General features: G+C 39.4%; 1 protein-coding gene across 3 annotated transcripts in view; it reads right to left on the bottom strand.

Annotated features, from left to right (window-relative positions):
* Window positions 1-23,553, bottom strand: part of AGPS (alkylglycerone phosphate synthase) — a 77,842-nt gene that overhangs the window by 32,291 nt on the left and 21,998 nt on the right. For 2 of the 3 annotated variants that reach the window (XM_052675970.1, XM_052675971.1), the window contains exons 1-6: window positions 20,540-20,748; window positions 8,987-9,076; window positions 5,975-6,065; window positions 2,795-2,915; window positions 2,643-2,717; window positions 962-1,033 (exon numbers count right to left, since the gene is read on the bottom strand). In XM_052675970.1, the coding sequence (XP_052531930.1) occupies window positions 962-1,033; window positions 2,643-2,717; window positions 2,795-2,915; window positions 5,975-6,065; window positions 8,987-9,076; window positions 20,540-20,733 (643 nt within the window). In that variant the 5' untranslated portion in view covers window positions 20,734-20,748. Of the gene's footprint in view, window positions 1-961; window positions 1,034-2,642; window positions 2,718-2,794; window positions 2,916-5,974; window positions 6,066-8,986; window positions 9,077-20,539; window positions 20,749-23,553 lie in introns of those variants that run through there. The other variant, XM_052675972.1, reaches the window with a different exon arrangement.

Genomic DNA, 23,553 nt, shown 5'->3' with positions numbered 1-23,553 from the left:
GACCACCCCTCTCCTGATGGAGCCCAGGATCCCATTTGCCTTTAAAAAGCCATTTCCCATTTGCCACAAAAGCCATAGGAAGAAAAGAAAAAGACTAGGATGCTACAGAAGTTCTCACCAAGCTACATGTACAGTGCCAGTGCCAGCAAGTAAAACACCGATGTTCTTCAAGAGCAGAACACCTGCCACTTTTGTTTCCAGCGATAGGAAAGGAGGCATTTTCATTTAATATTAACTCTTAAAACAACTTAAAGAGTTGACCCATAGTTTAATATAACAGAAAATCTAAAGATCTTGTATTGCAGTCAATGAATAAGAACTAATCCATACTGTTCTTCTCTACAGTCATACTGCATCTGGGAAGCACTTTTGGGAGAAACAAACTTTGTTAGTTTGATACAGTGTTTAAGGGACATGTTTATATTATCAACAGTAAACATCCTTCCTACAGGGGCTACATGCTTACAGCACAATTACCCAGGCATCACCTTACAGCACAGAATTAAGAGTTCCTGACAAAACACTTATCACAGAAAGAAGCTTATGAAAGTCAATATCTCACGTCACTTGATGTTGAAGTCAAAAACAGACACCTCACCTTACAAGATTAAGAGGAAAAAGTATGTATAATTAATAACCTGAAGCCTCTTAAAGTTCTCCAGGCTAAGAAGGACTCAAAACCTACAAGAGTTCAAAGGCAAATAGGTAGATTTCAACTTCACATACACGCTTCTCTTGCACTCCTAATATTCAAAGTGTTTTTACATATGCTGACTTTTGCTCAGCTGAGTACAGCAACTTTCAATATTCCAAGATCACAGAAAATAGACAGTATTTAAAATTCAAGGGTCACTCCAAAAGTAACGTCTCCTACTGTATTACTAAAACCACAGACTTAAATTCACGCAGAATAATTTTGCACTAGAAATGTTAAACAAATTTGATATTTAACACTACTTACCGCCAAATGGTATTATGCACAGATTATGTTTGCAGGCTAATTCCACAATTTTAACTACATCTTCGTGGCAAACTGAAAAAGTTAAACAGGATTGGAGCTTGTTACTGTTGTTTAAATATCACAGTCTGAATACTCAGCAGCTCCTTTTCTGACACCAGCAAGGAAGACGTTTCAAAGAGTTCGGCACTAAAGAGCTGGACTCATAGTAAAAAAGAATTCCAAAGGTACATTTTAGATATAAAACAATTCCACTTTTAAAGAACTTACTATATAGCCTTGGTCTCCTGCTCACAGATTGAGACTTACTGGGAATTCTCAGGGTAAGATGGACTAACAAATGGGTTAGAATTGAGCTAGGTATCCAGGAGAACAAATTAAGATTAAATCTTTATTGAAAACAGATTTTCAAATCCATTTCAAGCTGAATTAATCTCTTCTGACAGTTGAAAAACAATTTTTATCTTCCTGGATAACATTCAGCGTCAGAAGAAGGGCTGCTGGTCAAATTTACTTTTTTAGAATGCACTATGAATCTGATCAAAGATGAATCAGAAATGCTTGTGCACTAGCAAGGAAAAGTACCACCATATAAAGACCACATATACTTGTACCTGAGTTTGTGCAAACAGAGAATGAACAGGAATGAAAAAAGATAGGCTTACAAACTCTGGCTATTTTGCTCTTGCAATAGAGAGCAGCTTTAGATCAATGTAGTCAATCATTTTACTTCAGTTGCTCTCAGAGCTGCACAAGAAGTGGTTATTAAATCCTGTCCATGACCACCACAGCTGTCGTGTCAGTAACTGCCCTCACATATTCAGATGCATCTTACACTGTCTTGTTAGGCTACCCACATGATTTTTTTCCCCAGATGAAATAAGAAAACAGAGCTGAGAGTAATCTTGGGGTTTCTAATACAGCATAGCTATTCAAAGCATCAGAAAGTTACAAAAACAGTTGGATTCATACAACCTCAGTGCAAGATGATTTTTTTCACTAGCTATTGAAGAACAGCACATGGAAAGTAGATCCTAGTGACCTGGGAAACTCAACTCAATTAGAAAATTCACACAGATGAGCAGATGAAGTTTTACCAGTTAAAGTTTTCATACTCTTCTACTTGATAAAAACAAGCATTATTTTCTGCTACATTTTGAACTACAACATTAGTGATTATTCTACCTCAAATGGGTCTATCCTGCACCACCATTTCTTCAAATCAATCACCCTTCATAAGGTGCTTTGACTGGAGTTAACAGGTGTTACGCCTTTAAAACATTATTTCAGTACAGTATGTCGTAAGACCAAATTTTTGAACGCAAACATTTAATCACCTTTCTACCATCTCATACTTGTTAAAAAAAAAAAAAAAAAAAAGCAAGATTTAGTCTGCCATTTAGGCAGCTATTCATGGTGCATATACAAGTTCACATTATACTGTGCTTACTGAAGTCACAAATTCAGCTGTCATCTGAAATTTCACTTGTACTTAATAATAAATTTTACTTCCCTATTAAGTAATGGGACTTCATGTTACAAAATCATGATTACCACACCCCCCAAAAATCCGTTAGGGTCTCTAAAGAAGAGTGAGGTTGGCCAGACAGCTTCGCAATAACAAGAGAGCACAGGAACTTAGTAAACAGATCAGAAGGAAGCAGGAGTAAAACATTAAGCTTACCAGGCCATACAACTATATCAGGAATTCGCTTAAACATTCCTTCCCTGAGTACAAATATCTCATGTAGGCAGTGACCTGAAAAACAAATGATAAGTAATCAAGTTCAAAGAGGAAGCATCTCAAGAACAGTTATATAAATGAACTTGTCTTACCATGAGCTCTGAATACCCTATCTTCTGCATCCTGTGAATATGAGATTTTAGTGGCTCTAAGATCCTGAAGAAATTCTTCATTTACAATAGATGGAGGTACATCATTAACATTTAAAGATGCCTACAATACAAGAAAATATTTCCATTAAAGATAAGCTCCCTCTTACAGCCTTTCTTTACAGTTAAAAAAAGTTTACCATTAGCTTAATACCAAAACACAGCTATTTAAGATTAGAAACACAGACCTTATTTGTCTTATCTTCAGCCATTGATCCATTTGCCTTGCCTAGTACCCATCTGACTAGATGCACATACAGTTTTATTCCATAGCACATTTTGATTCTTTTTCCCTGACAAATCTGGAAAAGTGAACAAGCTTATAAATGCATACTAGGTAAAATACTTGTCTTAAGGAATTCAAGATTTAAGAGAAAGAATTGCCTGAACGGTACTGAAGACCCTCGAGTAGGTAAAGTTCAAAATTTTTCATACAATACAAGAAACACATACTTATGCCATTTAGTTCACTTTGTGAACATAAGTGTAATGCTTGTAATTACTTTGAATGTTGAATGGTGAGATCTGAAGAATCATAAAATGCTGTGGGTTGAAAAGGACCTCAAAGATCATCTATTTCCAACCCCCCCTGCTGTGGACAGGGTCACCAACCACTAGACCATGCTGCCCAGAGTCACATCCAGCCTGGAAGAAGAAGGGAAGAGTTCACCTTCAACAAGAAAGTACTCAGGTGATTACCAAGATCTATGGCATACTTCGAAGAAACTACACGAGGTTACATAGAAATGAACAGGACTTACAGGATAATTTAGTAAAGAATATTTGCTTTAGGTAGGTTCATAGCTGATAGCTCACAAAAACTCAGAGGCTCAAGAGAATAGCTAATTATTTGCTTTTTCTCTTCATATAAGACATTCAACCTTATGAAAATACAGTTTTAGTAATGGTTTACTTCTGAAAAAACATGTGCTACTTGGACTTGTTTTTTAGGGATGATGCCATATTTGAAATAAGGTGTTAGACATTGGAGAAAAAGGTTTTTCCCTCCAGCATATTCACACTGTCACCTACAGACACAGAAACTGGAGATTAAGGTGAGATCAGGCAAGAGGCATAGTGCTACTAAGAGATCCTGATTTTAGAGGCCAGTCACAATAAGCTGCTACTTACTAGCTACTTATTGCTACTGCTCTTAGCTCTTGCTAGTCTAATACATTCATAGAGTGTATTTGGATTAACTCAAGAGCAGAATTCAAACCTGGAAAACGTGGGGAAAAACAAATATACGAAGTAACCAAGTAGTTAAAGATCTCTGTTCAATGACAATTCCTGTTAGCTCGCCTCATATTTTCTATTTCAAACTTGTTTCTTCATGGATTTTTGTAGATAAACGCATTTTGGTTCATTTCAAACTGGACACCAAATGCTTGATGATCTTGGTTCTCGATAAGATGAAGACAAACTACCTAGAACTATAAGGATTCCTTTCAGATAACTATACTGGGGATTTCTGTGTTCTGTAAGAATTTATTTACATTTTGAAGATGAAAAATAAAGTGCACATTCCTCTATATAAGTCTTATGTAGCATGCCACACCAAAATATCTTCTTCTTATGGGACTGAGATATTTTAGAAGTTGTACACTGGAAGGTTGGACAGGAAACATACATGAACTAGGTTTAAACTGCTGCCTTTTCTAAGTCTAGACTGAAAACGGAAAAAAGTCATCAGGCCTCAAGCAGCAGAAAAGTGGGTACATTTACTGTGGTAAGTTACAACAGAAAGGCTGCACATGACAGAGAACCCTTCAGTCCTATAGAACAAAAGCAAGAAGAGATAAAGACAAATAGACCAAGACATTCTTTCCATACTGTTGTTCCTATGTTTGAGTTCCTTCACGCTCTGATGACAACAGACTGAAAACCAGTACAGTGCAAAAACCTGCAATCTAAATCAGGAACTGTAAGATAAATGTGAAAACAGAGAACCTCTGGTAACTATGAAAAGTACAGAAACACACTGGAAACTCCAAAGAGCCCTATTCTGCATCTAGAAAGTCAGCATGGTTCAGACCACAACAACAGAGGTGTACGACATTACAAAAAACCAACACTGCTGGCAGATATTTTGCACCTAGCTCTTCAGGACACGCTGTGAAATCAAAGTGCCATTTGATAATCTGCCCTTGTCCTTCAATTCTGTTTTATTCTCTATGTTCTATACACACAACACTACTGGTCATGATGAATTAAAGCAATTTTGCTGTGAGCAGCTGCCAGTTATGACAAAGGAAAGCATATTAGGAAAAATACATACTGACACATGGAGAAACTAAGTCAGCAGATGGAAGAATGAACTGACTAGCATAAGACTGAAGTGCTTGAGTTTTTCAAGCCCAATGAGATTACCTGCTTCAGAGAAAACACAATGTTGAACTCACTGAGGAAATGGGTAAATAAAACTGTTACCCAAAACAGTGTCACTACAGTAACTGTACAAGAACAACCTTCTTCCAGCTCTGCTTTGCTAGCTATCTAGTCAGGAACCTCAAATGAATTCTTCTTAAATGAGGTGGGTCAATCTTGAGATATTCTGCTTGAAAAGCAAAATATGTACGTTTCACGAAACCAGAACATTCTGAACGTGCTTGTTTTTTTTTTTTTCCTGAAAACATTCAGCACAATCTTGAGTATTCTGATAGCCAGTTTTCAGCAGTCAAATGTGAAAAATATTGCTGTCAAATTAGAACTTGGATAACATGAAATACACTGAAAACACAACACAATTTAGTGTCACCTTATCTTCTATATTTATTTTCACAAACAATCGTTACAGTTTCATGAATAATAATTCTCTGTAGGCTAGCAGTTTCCACAATCTTGAAAAACAGCCTACAAACAAGGACTAAAATTTCCCTTTGTGGGAAATACTTAATCCAATTAATGCACTACCAATTGACCTAGAACTACAAGTTGTGCTAAGTCACTGGAAGTTTTATACAGTAGTTCTACACCAGATATAAACTCTCAGGTGTTAATACATTATGGTTAAACCAATTACATGCAAGGTGACCTTCAGAACAGCTGAATCACCTTTAAAAATCCAGTCTTGATCATCACCAAGACTAACATTTAAAGGAACTGGTTTGGCTATTTACTTACTCTAGAGGTAGTTTTGTGCTCCAGACTTGCTCCAAAGGTTTTTTCTATCCATTCTTTAAAAGTTGGTAATACCATACCACCTAATCTGTACCTGGAAAGTCAATATTACACAGTGTCATTTTAAATTAAAAGAATATATGTCAGATACACTTCTTTTGATTCTGCATAAGTACCAATAGTAAATTTTAAATTCACTTATCACCTAAGAGGCTGCAAAGTTCTGCCCATTCAGTTTTCATGAAACTACACAGTTTCATTGCATTTAAGTATTCTGTACTTAACACAAAAACAAAGCAGATGTCAGTACCTCAGACGTTATTTTCCTTTATGACTGTTGGGAACCGAGGCATAAGGATTATCAGATATCCCACCCCCCACTTTCATTTTTAAGTGATGCAGAAAGCAGTGTCATAGTTTATATGCTAATTACAGAAGGAGAGCATGTATGTACAGACACACCGCACTGTAAACTAAAGCAGTCTCAAACACACAAACCCAGCTCAACACACATCACAGTCTCAAGAAAACCAGAGCTAAAGGTTCCTCTCATCCTCAGGATGCATTCAAACCCATCAAGTGATGCGATTATCACAAACCTGTTGGCAAGAGTTATGACAGATGGAAGCTGCAAAGCAAGTGACAAAGAAGCTGGTCATGGTTCTGGCATGTGGCATGCACCACAAGCGAGGCAGGGCAACGCTTAAACATCAATGAGGTGGAAACTTGTAAATTGCGTACATTTACACACTTCATACACGTTTACAATATATGCACAAGCATTCTCCAAGACGAAAACAAAAGAGCTTTCAGCAGTTGAAAATAAATCTTACAGCTCGTATGTAGATTGATACATTAGGCCCCACAAATCTTTCTTCTACGACAATTTAATTATTATACCTAACCATGACCCTGTGCTTCACAGCTACCATTAAGGCACCTACTATGCAATTCATTTTGTTTCCTTATCTTAACTACCTTCTAGTTCTCTCACTGATAAAACAATCAAAAACCTAGAGACAAAAGGGTACAAACACACTGCAACTCAGCTAGAAAGGCTATGTTCAGTGATCCCTTCTGTGACAGCTATTATTGTATTAAGTATATTCATACAGAACAGAAGGAGTTCTGTAGAAAGGCAAGTACAAAAAGCAACAAAAGTTTAAGGTACAAGTCTAACGTAAATTAGGAATCTGCAAAGATGCAGAATATCTTGGTTCAGCTTGGTGCTTTTTCCTCTCCAGACACACCTTTTGGTAATGCCCACCTATTGCTACGGCTTTCTCAAAGTAAAGCCGACAGAAATCTAACAACTAACTCGGGGCAAACAAAAGTCCCAACAGAGAGGAAATTGGTGAGTGTACAGCACGGAATGCAGTTATGACCAGTTACTCAAGGGTAAGCTTTGTACATAGGATGACGGTAGAAGAAGTCCCTGAAAAAAAATAAAATAAGAACTGTCCTCCCTGGAAAAATAGGTTTATTTGCTCACTCAAGCAAGTACCTTCTACTTCCGGTGTGATGGTATAGTTGGTAATGAAAAAAAGATAATTTGACAAGTAGAAAAGCACAGTCTGTTGGGACAGTCAGTGCAACTTCCATAAAGAGAATTCCTGTTTCACTATCCCTTGGAGTTCTATGAGAGTGTGAAAATAAAATAAACAAGGAGACTGCAGTGAACATTATATTCTACGTCCCTCTCTATTTCCACAGAGGTTCTACCTTAGCAGCCATTAAAGAAAATATGTTGCTACAGTACTGATGGGAAGGTTCTTCTCGAGGCTTAAAGATAAGAAAAATAAGTCTGTCCAAAACAGGAATGCAAACTGCCACAGTGCTACTGGGTCCAGTTTTACATAAAGTCTTCATCAGCGATCAGGGCTTAACAGTGGACTCTCCAATCAGGTGAATGAGAAAACATCATTTCCATCTCTTCTAGAACAGGGAATAGTACTCATCAGTTCAACAGCAGCCTCAGTGCTTCCTCCAGGGGAGAAAAAAAAAAAAAAAAAAAGAAGTCCTATGCTTTTGCTTCTTTCAAAGTACCCTGCACAAATTCCTCATGCAGATAAAGGTATCAGATGAAAAAATGAGTGACAAAGCAACAAGGGTCGGAATCGTAGCAAAAGGAAAGATCACCAAGATCTCCCTACATAGTATACAATAAACTCATAAGCCTAAGACAGTGCTTTGCATTTTAACCTGGGACTGAAAATTAAAAGATTAAATGACTTGTGTTCAGTACTTGAGAGAGACTTTTTTTGCAGGTTTGACTCAAACTAGCTCAAAGCAGCTGTGCAGAAACTCAAAGAACAATGAATTCTTCTTCAGTACAGTGTCCCAGCAAATTCATTTCTCTTTCCTATTATTATCATTATTTTTCTCTGAACAAAAGGATATTATTTTTAAAACTAAGAAGACTGTAAGACTCTTTTTATTTCAGGTATAAAGGAGCAGTAAGATATGGAATGACAGGCTTGAAACTCACTGAAGAAAGAAAAGAGATCCTGAAGAAGAATTAAACTTGTATTTGCTGAAAAACTATAGATACATTTTTCAGAAAAACAAATTTGCTGTGTAAAGGGCTAGAAGACAACAGATCAGAGCTGTATGTTGCCACAAAACATACAACTGTTCATTCATTTTGATTTTTAAGCTAAGAACATACAGAAACTCCAAGTATAACAGTTCAGAAACCTAAAACACAATTTCAATGACTCAATGAGTTGAGTAAAGCAACTTGCTGATGCTCACGAGATTTTCAAAACTGGAACCACTCCATGGAACTGCTCCATGTTTTCTAAGGTTTAGAAGAATGTACAGATTCTCATTCTACACTCCAGGGGAATTTTCACTACTACATACAGAATTCAGTAAACCCACACAGAACTAATGACCTGCTCTACGAGATATAGGAGCTTTCTGCTGCTTTCAGCTTAGCTGAACACTCGTTTTAAAACTCTTTTACAATAAATTACTAATAAAATACTTCAGTAACATGATTTGCCAGCTTACCTCTTTCCTGTGAATTCTGCTTGACCCTTCTTATTGAATATGAATTTAGAGTCATTATATCCCCATCCATTCCACTTCAGAATTTCTTGTCTAGAAAGGGGAAAACATACACGATTGAAAATGTTAGCACACTGTAAGGCCAAAACGTTTGTATGATTTATGATTTCATAGCTTTGAAAACATAGCAACTTAAGAAGGCAAATATATATCAAAAGTACAGAACCTAATACACGTAAAAATCATTTGCAATCATAACCATTATTCCTTCAGACTGCATCCTAAGGTTTGAAGGACGAGATGCTTTGTGAACCACCAGCTGAAGTCAATATAAACTTTACAACGAATATTTTTGAATCAGCACAGACTCCATTTGAAAGATGCTCATCTTCAAACCTCTACATCACCACTAGAAGTAGCAGTACTACAAACAGGTAGTAGCAGCTCAAGAATGAAAAAAATGCAGTAACTCTAGAATCAAGAAATGCATTAAACTTCAGTTAAACCTGACATCATTACTGCAACCCCATTACATTCCCAGCGTTGATTCTTAGAGGCACTGAGAGACATTCCCATTAAAAATATACTTTGAAAAGCTGAAAAAACATAGCAGAGGGAATAATATACCAAACAGTGTGAATTATCTCAATGTAATGAGATCATAAGAAAGGTAATATGAAAAAAACACAATTGTCAAAATATTATCAAAAATATTGAAGTGTCTAAACACAACCACTCCAAAACAACCACAATAAAAAACATCAGTAGTGTATCAGTATAAACACATTGAAGATGCAGAGAAACAAGAGAAAAAAGAGTAATTACATATCAATTCAATTTTGCTTTAAAAAAAAAAATTCATTTAAATTAGAAATGAAGTGCTAATGTAAACATTGAAATAACAAAAATGCATCTTAAAGAAGAACAGATGATACATCTCACTCTGCTACACACAGTAAACATAGATCTTGCTCTTTGACTGTATTTAGAACAGCAAGACAATGATCAGTGATCATTTTGAGAAGGCTTCACAGCTTGAAGTCACTGCTTGAAAGCAGTTGTAACTCCAGCAGTACATGCAAGGTAGCTGGGTGCTGCTGGACTACCAAAGGCCTTTCTAACAGAGAAAACAGAAGCGAGCTCCTGAGATACCACCACTGCTGTACTCAGTCAAAGTTCAGTTTCTTCCAACTGCCTGTCCACAAGGCTTCAAGTAATTGAATGGAAAAAATGGTGACTTCTACCACAAATGTTTGACACAGTCATTTCAACAAGCCTTTGATATGCTTAGCATTTCCTAGGCAAGCTTTATAGGAACTTCAAGCATTTAGCAACTGATGCATTTGTGATGCTTCTGCACACTGAAGAACTGACTGTAACACTGCCACCAAATTAAGCTGTTTCCTGAACAATTGTCTAAGACTGCAGTTCTCCTCAAGGCTAACTACATGGAGTACTCCTGCACATTCAGTCTCAGTTTGTCTAATCATGTGAAGTCAGAACAGACTTGATATTAATCAACCAAATTTGAGGAAGGCTTAAGCAGGTCCTCTTTTCAAGGCACTATCAAAAAATACTGCTAAGTGTGATGTGTGGAACAGGGCAGAGAAAGCAGCAGCAAGGCTGGAGAAGATCAGCCTGAATGGGACGCAAAGGGGCAGGCTCCAAAGGAGCCAATGATTCTGGGTAACCAAGCGAGTGCTTCTCTGGGACACTCAAACACCCTGATGTCCACTCAGATAGATGAGACCTCCAAAGCCCAGAGGGGCACAGTGAAGGCACTGAGTGGAGACCCAGCAAGGGGTTCCTTCTGCTAAGCCACCTGCACTACCAGTTCCTGGCCCTTCCTGCAGGCCTGCTTTCCTAGGCTGGTGCTTTCTTCAGGCTTTAAAACACTAAACAGAGGGGAAGAAGCCAAATTTCCTAAGAGCTTTCAGGATTAACTATTTCTGAATGAAATAAGTAAGTAATGGTTATGGTTCACTCTGAAAGATAACACAGCTCTTATTATTGCTGAGGTGAGAGTAATTAATTTAAACGCCAATACAACAGTTCATGTTTGCAGAAGAACAGCAGGTTCTGAAACATCTCAACTACTGCATAACACAAAGTCAGGCAAAACACCCTTTGCCTAAAAGATGGTTTTGTGACTTGTGACATGCAGACACAACAAGAAGTTAACTATAATCATCTAATTTCTATATTCAAAGCTACCCCAAGCAATTCTGAGGTTTCTGTTTGGAGACAGAAAGGGCTGTTTTGTAAGGAGCCACTGACATTTATTCTTTCCTTTGTTCCACCACAGCAGGGAGTACTGCCAGCTTTGGGACTGCTATCTGATTTACTTACAGTGGCTCCTAGCACTTCTCGCCTACACAGTAGCAAGTTGGAGGAAATACTGCATACGGCTTCCTAACAAGCAGCCTAAAAAACATCCAGAATATAAAATAAAATGACAGATTATCTAGCTCTGAGTGACAAGGCCACCAACATTTGCTGTTTTACTTGTTTTGAGCTCAAAGCTGCTAAGTTTTGTGTTGCATCTATGTATGCTACCTCATTTAAAGATGATGGCTTTTCTATTCGAATACAGTGACCCAAACAGAATATCAAGCTCATTAGCCCTACCTTCGTATTAAATATTAGCAATTGATCAGTTCTTCCTTGCTTCCTAACTTTAAAGCCAGAAAATCAGTACTGAAATGAAATGATAAATGTAAAAACGTTAAAAGCAAGCTTTGCTTTACTTTTTTTTTTTTTTTACTATATTACATACATACATATACACACCACATACATGTAAAATAAGTAATGAGATTGCCTGAAGGGAAAAACCTGCAAGAAAGCAAGTTACCATGGAAACACTGACAATAGGAGCAAGTGTTGTGAAAATAGTGTGCTAAGGTTAATCGAATTCAAACCTCTCCTTACAATGCTCTGTGCTGAAACAGTTTCACTTGATGCAACAAGAATTACTCTATTTTTACAGCAAGAACTCTTGAACAAATTCTCTTCGCTTTTCTGAAGAGCTGGCTACAAGATGCTGCGCAGATCACAGTACAAGATAGATAACGGACCTAAAGTAAGCACGCTGAAGCCTCCAGTGAAGGTATTTAGGATGGCAGGGCAGCCCACGAGGGCACAGGCCGACCTCCCAGCACCCAGACACTGCCCGCACTCCAGTAGTTTAAAATGAATGGCACAGTTGTACACCAAATCATCACACACATCACATAGAACTGCCAGGTAAAAAGAGATTTTTTTAAAAGAAAATTTTCTCCAGCAGTCACAGACTTTTATCTTCCAGGGCAGACTGATATTACAAAATCAGAAGCACACCGTTTTTTCACTTCCAATAAAGTTACAAGACCACGTTCAGAGAAATATAGAAACCAAGTTGATGAATGAATTGTAGCTCAGTAGCAATAATTACTTGCATCATTACAGGGACACCCATCCAAGCACAATGATCTCAATGCAACTTCTCCCTCACTTCCATAAAACCACTTGAAATGTAGCACATCATACAAACGGAAGCAAACAAGCTAATTCACTAAATGGGCAATGGCCATTTCCTGCATTTTCTTCAGAGAAGCAGCCCTAAGTCTGTGCCATTCAACCAACTGCACCAACGGGATGCAGCTATAGCAGAGCCAAAATGCTCACGGCAGTGTTCTCACAATAACCACCAGTGCTTTCAATTCAATCATCAGCTGGTGCTTAGCCTGCAAACATCACACACACAAAATAAACAGACACTCCTGTTCTGCCACACAAGAACAGCACATTCTTGGAAATGACATATAAGTGGCAGTTTCAATAGCTAGCACATTGGCAAGCCACCACTGTTTGTCTAATGGAGCAATGCACACAACTCTTACAGGCTGTGAAGTTCTTCCAAGACCTGGAGCAGGCACGCAGTAAGATTCAGGTAGCATTATGGTGCTAAGGATTTGCACCAGGTTATCATCTATACAGTAACTCTTCAAAGCCCACTCTAATTGGACTTCTGGCCACTCCATTCCTGTGCTGCAGCAGTCCCTGCATGGGCTACACAGTCCCATCATTCCAGCACCAGTAAAGAAAGCTTCTGGAGCCAGCAGTAAATTAGAATTAGGTCCCTGGAAATTAGGAAAAGGAACATAGCCCAAAGAATCCCTTCAAGAACTGCTTTGTGAAAGCATAATTTATCTGCAGAATGACATGCTGCAGGCAGGGAATATCTGCTATGTTTGTCACTCTCATGTCTTCTCTCGCAGGGAGCCTTCCCTGCAGCAAACCAAACCTGAGCGCAATAGCTTCTGAAGGCCAATAAGAGGCCTGTTTTAGGAAACTTAGACACATTCCAGTTCTGCAGCCTGTGTTTTCCATAAACCTTTGCAGCTGCACACACATCTACTACAGCTGTTGTTCTGTTTGCCAAGTATCTGCTACAGCAACATGAACCTTGGTTCATATTTACAGTTTAAATCCACAGAAAGCTGCAAGCATAGACAAAATTTAAGGCATGGAAGACTTGACAGGACCAGAGCAGAGTGTGGCGTGGCTCTTTTTTGTTTGGTTTGCTTTTGTTTTTATCAGAACAGTTTAAAAAACAAACATTAACTCTTCTTACATAATGCCAACATTGACTACTTCATTACATTTTAATAATAAAGCCCCAAGGAACAAGGAAATCGGTGCTTCTCCAGAGTTCTCTTGTAGACAGCTTAAGTAATTTGGCAGATTAAGTGAATTAAAGATGAAACACTATATAAGGAAAGCCAAGATACTATACGTACTTTTCTGATGCTATTGGCCAGATGATTCTCATGCAAGGGACTACTTAACAAAAAGCTATTTCTATTCCATCTACTACTTCCACTGGTATCAGTTTCTACCTTTGAAGTGACAGCTCTGCTGCAAAAATGCATGCATGTGGTTACTTCCAGGCAGTGAGGGAACAGGCATTCAACACTTTTCAAGCACTAGAGATCAATCATGTTAGAAATATTTCTTGGAAGCTTGCAAAGTCAGGAAGTCTGCTTCACTGTCTTCAAAAATCCCATTTAACAAAGGGATCAGTAGTAGGAATCAGTGTATTTTCTCAAGCAAAATATGCTTAGCTTCTGAGCTTCTGGACAAGATCTTTACCTATTGCATTGAGGACTTTCCAAAGCAAATACATCAGATAATTACTGAAGAACATCTTGTGGCTTCTACTATCAACACAGAAAGCTTGTATACAACAGCTACTTTTGGATGTTACACACACTACAGATGTTTGTGGTTGACTTCCCGGAAGCCATTCTGGCCTGGAGTAAAAGTAATTATTGTAGTTTTTTTGGATTAGCAAAGTTTGTTCTATTCAACTTAAGTAAATCTTAAGTTTAAATAAATAAATACGTATACATTCAATTTCTTGTGTGTAAGAGTTCAGATCTTAGCAGATATCACAGAACTGATCTAAAAATTCAGTTTTTCACATTAACTACTTTTCATGTAGTACTCTATATTGTAATTCACATGTTAAGCATAGTTTAACTTGTATCCAGGTTTAGTTTTTTTTTTCTAATAAAATGTAACCAATGGATATATTCACCTTATTCACCTTGGTGTACTCAACATGAAAAGACCTAATAGGAAACTCATGTTTATTTAAATGAATTAAACTCCGACATTTCTTCCATACCATCTGACTGATGAGTTAACTACTTACAGTGTGGTAATAGATATGAATTGCTGTTGCAAATTAAGTCACATTTGCCTTCAAATTATGGCACTTTCTTTTATCACATTACTATTTACATGTGAGAATCTTATCTGCTTGTATACGTCAAGAAATAACCTTGACAAACAATTATCTGCTTTGATGCAATCATAAAAGCCTCCTGTGAACTGCCACACCTTCCTCAATGCAACATGCTCTTGCTCTTGTGATTTGTGAAGATTCTTTCCTTCTACACCCAATGTTTCCACTACCTTAAGCTCAGAAGTCAGTTATGTCAGGATTTAGTTCAGCATCAACTTTTGCTTGAAAACATCATTGTTTAAAGAGTTAGTGCCATCAAACACTTGACAAGCCATATATGGAATCTAACCTTTCCAAGTTCTAAGTTTAGTGAGAAACATCAAGATATATACAGAAGAAAAGCTAACTTCTGAGCACAGTTTCTTGCAACAGGATTTTTCAGTGAGTAATTGCATTCCTCTCCTCACTGATGAGGGTGTTACCTCACCTTGGCTGGCTCTTACTTTGCTCACCCGTGGTGGCAAAGGCCACCAACTTGTGAGCCATCCTGGTGGGAGAGCAGTCTGTGGTTGTGGCACTGAGGGACGTGGTTAGGAGGCATGGTGGGTGTGGGGTGATGGCTGGGCTTCATGACCTTGGAGGTCTTCTCCAGCCTTTATGATTCTATGGATTTAACTCTGAAAAACACTCCCTGTGCTCCCCAGACCTTCTTCATCCTCTGGTGCTTACCTTAAGCTTCAGTGTTACCAGTCTCCAACCTAGACAGATCCTGAATTCACTTGAGAACAAAGAGTAATACCAAAAGTCTTTAAAATACCAAAGGTTTTAAAGTAATCAAGCAAGCATAGAGGCATAGCCATCACTTAAATTTACATGATATAAATCTTTACTGCAATTAAGCGTTTTTAAATTAGTGGTGTGATAGGATGCCTTTGACCTTATCTGTTACGTTCAAGTAGCATCTCTAGGCACCAACTCACGCTTTGCTTGACCTGGAGTTAGATGTTAACAAGTTACCTTGAGCAACCTGGGTTTGAACTTGCTAAAGAGTCGGGGACTGGCTATGCACTCATCCTGTGGCTTACACTGGATAACACTGTGTCCATAATAACTAGAAGAAAGCCACAAACATCTTTTCACCCAATAGGGAAAAAAAAAGAAAAAAACTTCCCCACAAAAAGAGAGGAAAGTGAGGAACTGTACTCTGCTTTTTCTTTGCTCCAGGACACAAAAAGATAAGCTTATCAGATGATAGATGAACATTTTATTACATTCAGTCAACACTCCCTTTTAAACATTGAAGAACTTTGGTCCTTGTTAAGTTAGTTATAACACAATCTACTACAGCTAGATTCATTCTAGTGCTCAATCTCTGAGGCACTCCTATTTTCTGGCATACATAGAAGTGATTCCAGAATAACTGTGTCCTGAAGAATTGCAGCACTTTATTGTTTTCAAAGTGATATAGTACAAGTTGTACACTTCGTATAGTTAATCTTCAGAACAACTGTATGTAAAGTTTTTATCTTAAGCCCCACCAGTAAAATGAGTTTAATAATAACCAGCCACCAAAAGCCAACAGAAAAACGTTAAGTTTTGAAAAAACACTTGCAAGGAAGAATTACTTTCCAATTCAAGCTTTTAGTAAGTTTTTCAGGAGGCACGTCATTTCTTCAAGGCCTGAAGACGCAGATGTTTCTATAACTATGACCTTCATCTTTCACTTCAGCACTGAATCAAAACCTACAAACCAAAACAGAAATGTTGTGCCCATAAGTAATGCCTCTCTACTCTTACAGTACATACGACTCACCACTCACAAAGTACACTCTTACAGTGCATCCTCCCCTAAAGAGAATGCTGCCCTAAGCACAAGATAACTTATCTTTTCTGATAAGCATTTCCTCTTTTTTTCTTTTTTTTTTTTCCTGAAAATGACTTATCAGAAGAAGAAAAACCAGGAATCCCACTGCAATCTTTAAACACATCCACATGCAAATATATTGGCTAGCCTTCAGAGAAATTCTGAAACGGGGACAGCTTGATGAATACCCAAGGAACTCTGTACATTTCACATATTCCCCTTCCTCTCCTCACTGATGACGAAAAACGGCTGGATAAGATCATTACTAGTGTGGTCTTCAGACTGTCAACGAGAAAGCAGCATTTCTGCAGGTCAGTGTCCAGTGACTACTACATAAGCATTAAGACATTTTTTTGGTCACAACAAATCACCTACTTTGCAGAAGAAACACTACACAAAGAATGCAGCTAGAAGTGGTAGAATTGCCTGTCAGATGCTTTGACTATTTCAGACACGACAGGAAAGATGCAAGAGGCCTAACAAAGACAGAAATTTTTGAATAAAGCACCTGAGCTACAGCTTTGCCAGCAAAAAATTAAATTAATAACTCAAAAGAGGCAGAAAAGCTGAATCGTCATAAACAGATTTAATAGGAGACTGAAAGAAGGAAGCCATTTGGGTTTGAACTGTTCTAATATTGATGGAAAAAACACACAGTATCATTGTATAATCTATAAATCAGTTATTCTCACTATATATATATATATATATATATATATATTTTTTTTTTTTAAATCAAGCTGGTTAGCAATATATAAAAACACAATCTTCGTGATCTTCCCAAAATAGAAAGTCACATTAGCTTTCAAAATCCACGCTCCTCTTTCCTTGGTAAGCAGGAAAAATGGCTGCCAAGTCTAGTAGTTCATCTCTCAAGATGCAGTTACACAAAGATATGTGGGAAAGCACTACCAAATTGGATAGACTAAACAATTTAACTTGCTATTAACACAAAATTTAGTACAGATTGATTCGTTTCAAGCACAGAGCTTGTTACAATGGGAAGTGTGAATATCTATACAGATAAAAGAAGTTACCAGAAACACAAGTTTTATTTTAAGCAGTTTCAAGACCTTGTAACCTACTCCAAGATCTAAGTTGAAAGTACTGCAGCGTCTTCCACTCTTCGATTGCTCAGCTTTACTGGGGTCAGACACCCTTAAACTGAAATAAAGAAGCATTGCCAGAGTAGGTCAAGTACTCAACATGGAATAATCCTCTGTCAGCAAAAGATATTTAACCAGCTGAGTTACTAAGCAAAGAACCAAACCTCCTTACACTCACTTTTACACTTTATAAAACCTATTGTACTTAACCAGCTCATCTCCTGTATGCCGCATTGCTCAATAATCACAGTCTGAAATGCAAGTTCAGCTATTATTTTTTACATCTAATACATTTACTACAACCTTGAAACACTTGAATAAGCTCTTTTAGATACCTGAAGTTTCCTTATAACTGATTATTGCCTCAAAATCCTTGCAGGAATTCTAGACTCAGCCTCTTACACCCAATATATGACCACAGACAATGGTGTTTGGTTTTGCTTAGGGGCTTACCAAATGAAGGAAAGCATATATTTAAACAGTGACTTTTAATTACACAACTGCCTAAGAATTCTGGTCACGCCTAAAGCAAAGAACTATTTCTTCTATTAAAATGTCCATTGCATTCTTAGCCTCACACAAATGTCTTTGTACTACCCAAGCAAAACTGCCATGCAGATGAACGAAAGTAAGTTTAACTGAATGCTGAGTATCCAGCATTAAACCTATCACCCATGTGAACCTAGCTGCAAAGTTAAGAAGTCGACTTCCCAAAACTCCTTGTTTTTGGCAAGCCTCAGATAACTGTTACAGTCACTGTGCAGCATTCTTCAAATTCATCCCAAGAACCTCTTTCCCTTCTCATTCAAGCAAAAGCACCTTTGATAAAATCTAATAATATCTGAAGTTGTTCACTTTAAAACACCCTTTTCATTCCCCAATATAGTTAAATTTTCTCTTCATCTCAAAATCTTAATCTAACTCTCCTAAATTCTCGCTAGACTTCTCTACTACTCTCGAACTTTTCTTTATTTGCCTCACAGAAGGCAACAACCTCTACAGCTGGGTTCCTTGGGTTGACCTTCTCCACCTTCACTAAGTAATCTCAGCCACCCGGAATCACCTATGGTGGCATGAATCTTTCTGCCCAACGCTTTCTAAATCTTATGAAAGGGTCAGCCAGCTCCGAATTAGCTGGAAGTCACTAGAACAGAACTCAGGCATTTATTATTTGCAAGTTGTAAATCACAATTGTTAACAGCGCTTTTATTTCCATACACACAAAAATATTGAGCTCTAAGTACACCAAGACAGCTGTACCAATGATGTGGAACACATTCCAGTAGCTCCCTTACACTATCACAGAATAATGTCCCATAGTTGTATCTCTTTGACATTAAGATCCCTGAAGCAATGTAATTTACCCTTCATCGAGAACAAGTTAATCAAAATAATAGCAATTATGCTCCTATAGTGAATACTAATAGTGCAGAACAATGTTATTAACCCATTGAACAGCAAGTATTAATTTCACCACACCCATGGTTTCTACAGTAGAAGTGGCTACCCTCAGGTCAATATGCACCTTAGTATAACTATGTTTCTGCTGCTCTTCAATGGGAACCTGCTCCAGAAATTACATAAAAATCATTGTCAAGTAAATGCATGACAAGCAGCTAAATCAGTATTTTTCAGAAACAACGATTTCTTCCTGAACTCAAATACAAGAAAAACTCAGTATGGAAGCCAACACTTCTGGGAAAACCCACTTCTGTCAGGGAGTAGTGCTGCTTGTTGCATCCCCTCACTAAGGGCTAAATGCTCTCAGTTTGTAACATTTGGCTTTACATCTATAACATCCCAGTCCCCTCAAAGCAGTCAAACTCAGCTCAAGCCACAAATAGTCTGTTAGAGTAACTCAGACTGTTCCTTTCATCTCACATGGCTGTCTGAGAAAACGTTGAGAGCAAGCCACCAGCTGAATGGGTTTTCCACACAGGAGCAATGAGCCACACCTCTGCTTGTCCTGCCAGCTTCTTGGCTGCCTCCATATAGCCACATATCACACCAGTGCCTGGCACTGCTCTATGGAGAGTGGTGGGTTGTTCGTAACCTAAGCCATGAGATGCTCTTAGAGGACAGCAAGGCAACGTGCACACAGCAAATTAGCATCAGAAAATGGGGACATCACACAGAATCACAGAATGGCCAGGGTTGGAAGGGACCTCACAGACCATGAATCTCCAATCCCCCTGCCACATGCAGGGCCACCAAACTCCCCATTTAATACTATACCAGGCTGCACAGGACCCCATCCAATCTGGCCTTGAACACCTCCAGGGATGGGGCATCACAACATACATGCAAGTCCATTCCTCCAGAAAGTGAACCTGACAGCAATAAGTTATTTGAAATCATACCTACGTACTGTAACTATAGCATTTAATCCACCAGATAAATAAATCCAAGAGCTGGTGAGCCAATTTATTGCTAAGTAATTCTACTGTTTGTCTTCCCTTGGTCTCACGTGAAAAGTGATGCCTTGCTTACAGAAAGAGCATAAGATATACTTCCATCCACTCACCTCCAATAAATTCAAGACAGCCCAACTTACAAGAGCATTTTAGTAGCACCCACGAGGCCTCACATATCCGTGAGCCCAGGAGCACAGAAAGCCTGCACACAACCTCCCCTCTTTATGAGCTGCTCTTTTCATCACCAAACTTCTCCTCCAGCTCCGAGGAGGACAGCGAGCGGCTCCCCACACTAACACACCGCTCAATCCCAGAAGCCAAGGACCGCTCTCCCTGGACTTCCACGGCGCCTCCCGGCCCCACCGGGCCCGCAGCCCACTCCCGGCCGCCCGCCCCGTCCCGCTGAGGCCGGCTCCCCGCGGGGCCCCCGCCCGCACCCACCGCTTCTTGGGGATGGAGCCGGCGACCGGCCCGGCGGAGCCGCCCCGCGCCTTGCAGGGGCTCGGGGAGAGCGCCTCCCTCCCCGCAGCACGCGGCGAGCCCCGCAGGTGCCCGGAGATGATGCGCAGCCGCCGCCGGGCGGAGGCCGGGGACCCGCCGCCGCTTCCCGCCGCCTCCTCCGCCGCCGCCGCCATGGCACTTCCGTGTTGTGCCGCGGAGCGCTGCCGGGTGAGGGGTCAGGCGGGCGGAAGGCGCGGCCCCGCGCTGCCCGAGCCCTGCCCGGGGCCTGCCCTGCGGGCGGGCGGCCGGCGGCGGATAGCGGGCCTTTCCCGGCGGTAGCCGTCGCTGCTGGGGGCTGTGAGCAGCCGGGAAAGCACGGGCCTCACGGGAGACGTTTCGTCGCTTAGGCTTTGATTGTCGAGAGCCTATCTGAGAGAGAGATGCTTCTATAAAGCTGAGGGTTGCCTAAGTTAATTATGAAACGCTCATTAATGGCATTAGCGTGGGTGACACATTTAAGAAATAGGTTGGTGAGGTGACACAGTGGCTTACAGGTGTTATAGATGTTATCATGAGTGTTGATAAGTGCAGCGGTGTCCTAATGTGAGAGCAGAGGCTGCTGCTGCTCCAGGCACTTTTGCTGAAATACAGAGGTAACCTGTACTGTAGTACTGATCACATTTACCTGCAGTGAATGATTACAACAGTAGTAATGAGCCTGCACGTCTCAGTGCTGTGGCAGATTTGTGGTTCAAAAAAATCCATCCAACAGAGCCGTTCTATGTGTGAGCACCTGAGCACCTCAGACCCCACAAACACACCCAGCACCAACTTGCTGGCCCCGTGCACACAACCCTTGATAATACCAACATGCCTTGCTTACGTCCAAGCTTGACACAACTTTACCTCTCACTCATGCCTCTGGTTCAGTCTCTGACAATACTCACACCTCTGACACCTGCTCAGAGATCTTCAAATATGTAAAAGACTGCTATTGAAGTAAAAGGCAGCAGTCAATCTGCTCTTCCTGTCCGTGCTGTCAGCGAGAAATAATGAGCGCAAATTTCAAGATGCAACTTCAGTATTTATACCAGGCTACTTTTCAGCGGCAGTGAAAATGAGAAACTGTTGTTTGCCTAAGAACAGAATGAAGTCACCTCCGTTATCTTCAAGAACAGACTGCACACCATCTATCAGTAAAACTAGTTCTGCTCAGAGCTAGATGATCATATAGACGACCTCCTCAGATAAATTCCAACATTTCTCTATAAGCTGAATTGCCTCACACAGATTAAGTCCAGTCTGTTATCAGGCAGAACCTACTTTGTGATTACCTTTTGCAGTTTGATGACACCAGTCAGCTTTATGGAAATCTTGAAGAGGAGTGCAGGTATCTATGTGATTATTAACACTTTCATAATGATATTTTACCTATCACTGCTAATTTCTATGTCCATTCCGTCCTCATTCACCCTATGCTTACTCTGTCTTATATATAAAAGGAAATTACATGAAAATTCATAAAACTCTTGCCTCATCCTCTTTCAAATCCCTTTCAAGGACCTATTTCTCCCATGATACTTCAGTGTGATACCTTCCCATTAGTTAAGCAACTAGCAGAAAGTTCTCTAGGGAGCACCAACTAGCAGGAAGTTCTCCAGGGAGCAGTATGTAGAGGACAAGCAGAAAGACTTTGGTTCAATTCCCTACTTCACATGTAATACTGATGCCTCTTTGAGTTATAGCTCCTCATGTAGAAGCAGGGATAACAGGATCTCCCTGCAGAGACTGGTTGGAAGAGAAATACCCTGAGGACTGTATGACAATATTGGATCAAACATTTTAAGACTACTGGTTGAAAGCAGTGCTTAAAAGCCATGTATTACTGCTGTCTGTTTTGCTTTGATTCTCACCATGATTAATCTGATGCCCTGAATGTACTTTGACTGCAAAATACTCTACAATTTTCCTGGGTTTGGTTATTGAGTTAAATTCCACCTTCCTCCCCCCCCCATGAGTAATTTGTATGCTACTTTCTGGATTAACTCATGTATATCTGCATTTAACTATCTGCTGCTGGGGAGGCAGTCTTTAGGGAACAAACACAGGTCTTCTGACTGAGTTCTCCATTCACATTGTTTACTAAAGTACTGGATATAGTTGGAAGGTTTTTAAGTCACTGTTATCTAAACCATTCCACACAGCTGAAGGTTTGGAGAGAGATAACAGGTTCATCGTAGGCTTCAGATTTTGCCAGAATGTTTCTCTGCACTATACTTACTAGTAAGGAACAGTAATTTGTAATGGGCTCATTTATTTGATTCTAAGGGTCCAAGTTAAAAATAGAATCTAATATCCGATGAGCAACATTTATCACTACCTCAGAACTTAACTGTTTAAAAAGTTCCCAATTACTTTTCAAGAGTGTGCATCTAAAGATTTAACTGGGGGTGGTAGAGCATGGTGGTACTTAAATGAGTGCGAACCTTTATCTTACAGGGAATGGAAGTGCTGCTTATGGAAACCTCAGTCCTTTCTGTGGCAGCACTCTGAATGTGTTCCTCAGCTCCTTTGGAAGGATGGCAATATTCATGAACGGGAGTAGGAACATAATGGACTGGCAGATTGTGAAGTTGATGTTTCTCATCATTTGCCTGACACTGTGAACCACTGACATATTTTTTTTAAATGTCTGATCAATTCACATAAAATCTAACTGATAAATAGATGGGTTAAAAAGAAAATTTAGCAAACACAATTATTTTGAAAGTAATGTAATTGCGACAAGAAAGGGAAGCACAATTTCAGCAGAAATTCCAGCAGATCTGCAAAGTGGTAGTTTAAAGCAGGCTAACAGTTGCCAAGCCAAAGCAGCAGCATTTGCTTGAGATCACAAAGTCATAGAATGGTTTGGGTTGGAAGGGACCTTTAAGATCTCCTACTTCCAACTCCTGGCTATAGGCAGTGACACCTCCCTCTAGACCAGGTTGTTCAAAACCCATCCAGTCTAGCCC

This window comes from Tympanuchus pallidicinctus, unplaced genomic scaffold (assembly GCF_026119805.1).
Source record: "Tympanuchus pallidicinctus isolate F22 unplaced genomic scaffold, pur_lepc_1.0 scaffold15, whole genome shotgun sequence".
NCBI classification, from domain to species: Eukaryota; Metazoa; Chordata; class Aves; order Galliformes; family Phasianidae; genus Tympanuchus; species Tympanuchus pallidicinctus.
Note: the sequence above shows the minus strand (reverse complement) of the source record. Positions and strands in the feature narration are given on the sequence as shown.